General features: G+C 40.0%; 1 protein-coding gene across 1 annotated transcript; it reads right to left on the minus strand.

Moving 5' to 3' along the window:
* Positions 1–318: 318 nt before the first annotated feature.
* On the minus strand, positions 319–1,836 carry LOC127095207 (uncharacterized). Its single transcript, XM_051033926.1, has one exon. The coding sequence runs from the start codon at positions 1,834–1,836 to the stop codon at positions 319–321; it is 1,518 nt and encodes a 505-aa protein (XP_050889883.1).
* Positions 1,837–3,456: the final 1,620 nt, after the last annotated feature.

Genomic DNA, 3,456 nt, shown 5'->3' on the forward strand with positions numbered 1-3,456 from the left:
TAGAAAATGATGAAGATGTCCAATGTATGTTTTCGGCACTTAGTGGTGAAGTTAATAGAGGAGTTGAAGGTCCACTTGTGTTGGTTGTTGTTGTTGATTAGTTTTTTAATTACCAGTTGTGTTGATTGTTGTTGTTGTTTAGTTAATGTGGTCGTACTTTGTAACCAGAAGCCTTTGATTATCAAATGTATTTCATAAATGTTTGTTCCCAAAAGACATTAGAAATACAAAATGGTTTATATATATTATGTGCATAGTAGTTAATAAATAAATAAATAAACATAGTCATCTGAACGAATATTTAAAACAACAAGATAATCATCTGGAAGGTCGTTGGGATGATCCTGCAACATTAGGACATTTCCTACGCATGTGTCCTATTTCGCGACAAATTCCACACCTTCTCTTCTCCTTCTCAACGTCGTCCATCTCGGTTCTAATCCTGGTGCTGTTTGGGCGCCCTTTCTTCCTCCTTCTCATAGAGTCATCGTGGCAAAGAGTATATCCTTCATATTGTGGCCAATTCTCCTCATGGGAAAGTCCTAGGAAACTCTCCTGATAGACCTTGAAGACGTTACGAATTTTGAAGACGTCTGGAATGTGAATGGAATAGTCCTGGCGTATGCTCGAACATGCTGCGATTACATGAGAGCAAGGTAAGTGAAATGCCTGAAATTTCCCACAGTCACAGTGTTGTTTCCTTAGATCAACGCTGAACGTTCCGGTTGGTCGACCGTCGTTATGATTAATCTTCTCTTGGACCATGAAATAAAATCTCTCTCGGTCGAACTGCATGACGTTATGCGTGTTAGCTTTGATGACTTCCTCAGCCATCCCCTTGTTGCAGTTATCAGTGAAAACCTGCCCAGAGGCTAACATTTTTGTCCACTGATGGCCTCTTCTACCAAATAGTGATCCTAAACGATAGTACGTAGATTTGACCAACGCAGTGATTGGAAGGTTCCGAGTTTCTTTCAACACGGCGTTCATTGCTTCTGCTAGGTTAGTTGTCATGTGACCCCAGCGTTGCCCTCCGTCAAATGCCCTTGCCCACTTCTCGCGAGGGATGTTGTCTATCCATGATAAAGCGTTGTTGTTTGTTCTTCGGATTTCCCCCCGGTAGTAGTTAAACGTTGCCTCTGTTAATGCATAACCCATGTTAACAACCATTTTCCGCAGATCCTTGTCTTTAATCTCCCGCATGAAGTTTTGCGCGATATGTCTGATGCAATAGACGTGTGATGAAGGAGGAAACTGCCATCCATTTTCCGGGTTGTTGTATGCACTCTTTATTGATTCATGCCTGTCTGATATTAGGCATAGGTTTGCTTGGGGGGTAACATGCATTCTCAAATTCTTAAGAAAGAAACTCCAGGCTTCCTTTGTTTCACTTTCAACCAATGCGAACGCTATCGGAAATATGTTTCCGTTCCCATCCTGTGCCACAGCCATCAGCAGAGTCCCTCTGTACTTGCCATACAACCAAGTTCCATCAACCTGCACAATTGGTTTACAATACGCGAAGCCACGTATACATGGTCTAAACGCCCAAAACAGACGATAAAATATCCTTTGGTCAGCCAAGTATGAACCATCATTTGAAATCACAGGTAGGGTTTGTAATTCTATAATGGTACCTGGAAGATATGTTTTCATTACCAGTATCCACTGCGGAAGATCGTTGTAAGATGTCTCCCAATTTCCATAGAGCGACTCAATCGCCTTACACTTTGCAATCCATGCCTTTTTGTATGATATGATATACCGGTATTTCTCAACAACATGAGCAATGATAACCTTCACCTTAAGAGAAGCGTCCCGATTTACAAGCTCCATTATGCTCTTGCTAATCATCTCTGAACTGAGTTTTGTATGGTCTTGTGACATGGAAGTTGTTGTGCACGTATGAGGCCCACTAGACTTACCAACTCTCCACCTTGAGTTGCCCTTGCGCAAAGAGACCCTGCATTTGAAATTGCATGTTGCATTTCTACATTTGATGACAAAACGTACACTGTCAGATTTAACCACAGAGAAATCTAGACTACGTTTTATATGCCATTGTTGCATCACTATAACGTATTTTTGTATTTTTTTATAATATGCAAGATGGTGCAAACGAGGTATGAATTATCGAACTAATCCTTGACATCATTTACAAGGGTACCGTGTTGCAATAGAACACATGGAAGAAAAAGATGTAAGAATGATTATTTATAATATTTAACTTATTTAAATTTATTATATACATTCTAATATTTATTATAATATTAAACTTATTTAAATTTATTGTATACATTCTAATATTAATTATAATATTAAAGTTATTTATTTTTTACATTCTAATAGTTATATTTCTTTTAACAGTTTATTTGGAGGCCGTACATACAATATCCAGTGCCTGATTATAATGACAGCCGAGTCTGGAGTGCAACAACATACATCGTATGTTTTTATACCGTTGAGATGCATCAGACGGATCGAGTCAAACTCCAATTTGGATTTGAATAACAAATACCGTCTCCGCCAAGATGTCTAAGTGAACACCATAACATGACTATGGTCAAAGCTTGGGACACGCATTGGCAAGATTTAAATAAAGAAGAGCTGAAAGAATGGAAAAGAAGAAGGCATTTGGTGTTACAAGGAAACTCGGTCAATGGTGAGTCTAAGCCGGATAGACAATACATGAATTGGTTTTTATCAATTCCTTTTATGCACGTTGCTCCGACACAATTTTTGGATGATCCCCGTCAACGTGTAGCTTCCGCAACCCAACACACAACCCAACACACAACATCACCCCCACAACAACATAACCAACCATCCTCCTCAGCTCAACAAACATACCAACACATCCAGACCACCCAACAACACACCTTTTATTCCACCTCAACCCAACACCATAATCCCCAAACTCCATTCCCTCCAACAAACTACTTTTACAACCAACAATATCAACAACAACCCAACCTACGCCCACCCATACAATACACTCCAATTCCTCAACCCAACTTCGAATACTCAAACCCTCATTCTCAACCCCAACCTTCTAACACCACATACGCACGTCCCACTCCCACATACAACCCTGATGATGTGTATTATCCTCCTATCCAACACACCCCACCCCAAACCTACACACAAACCACACATTCACTACCCAACTTTGAGCTCACCGATGACCATTTAATGAGTATGCCTTCTTTTGACGTTCAAGAACTCGACGTTATGGATATGCCTCCTAACACATCACAACAACGTCAAAGTCAACAACAACAACAAAACGCCCTTGATGAATTGTCTTCCGACTCATCTCCGTCTCCTGCAAGACAAAGACAAGAAGACTTGGGCAAGGGAAAACGAAAAAAGTTGGCACAAGATGTGGAACAGGCGGTCACTATAGATAAAATGTATTGCTTCCATTGTATCAATAAAATGTATTTCTTCCATTAT

This window comes from Lathyrus oleraceus, chromosome 6 (assembly GCF_024323335.1).
Source record: "Lathyrus oleraceus cultivar Zhongwan6 chromosome 6, CAAS_Psat_ZW6_1.0, whole genome shotgun sequence".
Lineage (NCBI taxonomy): Eukaryota > Viridiplantae > Streptophyta > Magnoliopsida > Fabales > Fabaceae > Lathyrus > Lathyrus oleraceus.

Bases quoted from the DNA above. Each gene is read 5' to 3' on its own strand.
- LOC127095207 (XM_051033926.1), bottom strand. From the start codon at position 1,836: ATGGAGCTTGTAAATCGGGACGCTTCTCTTAAGGTGAAGGTTATCATT.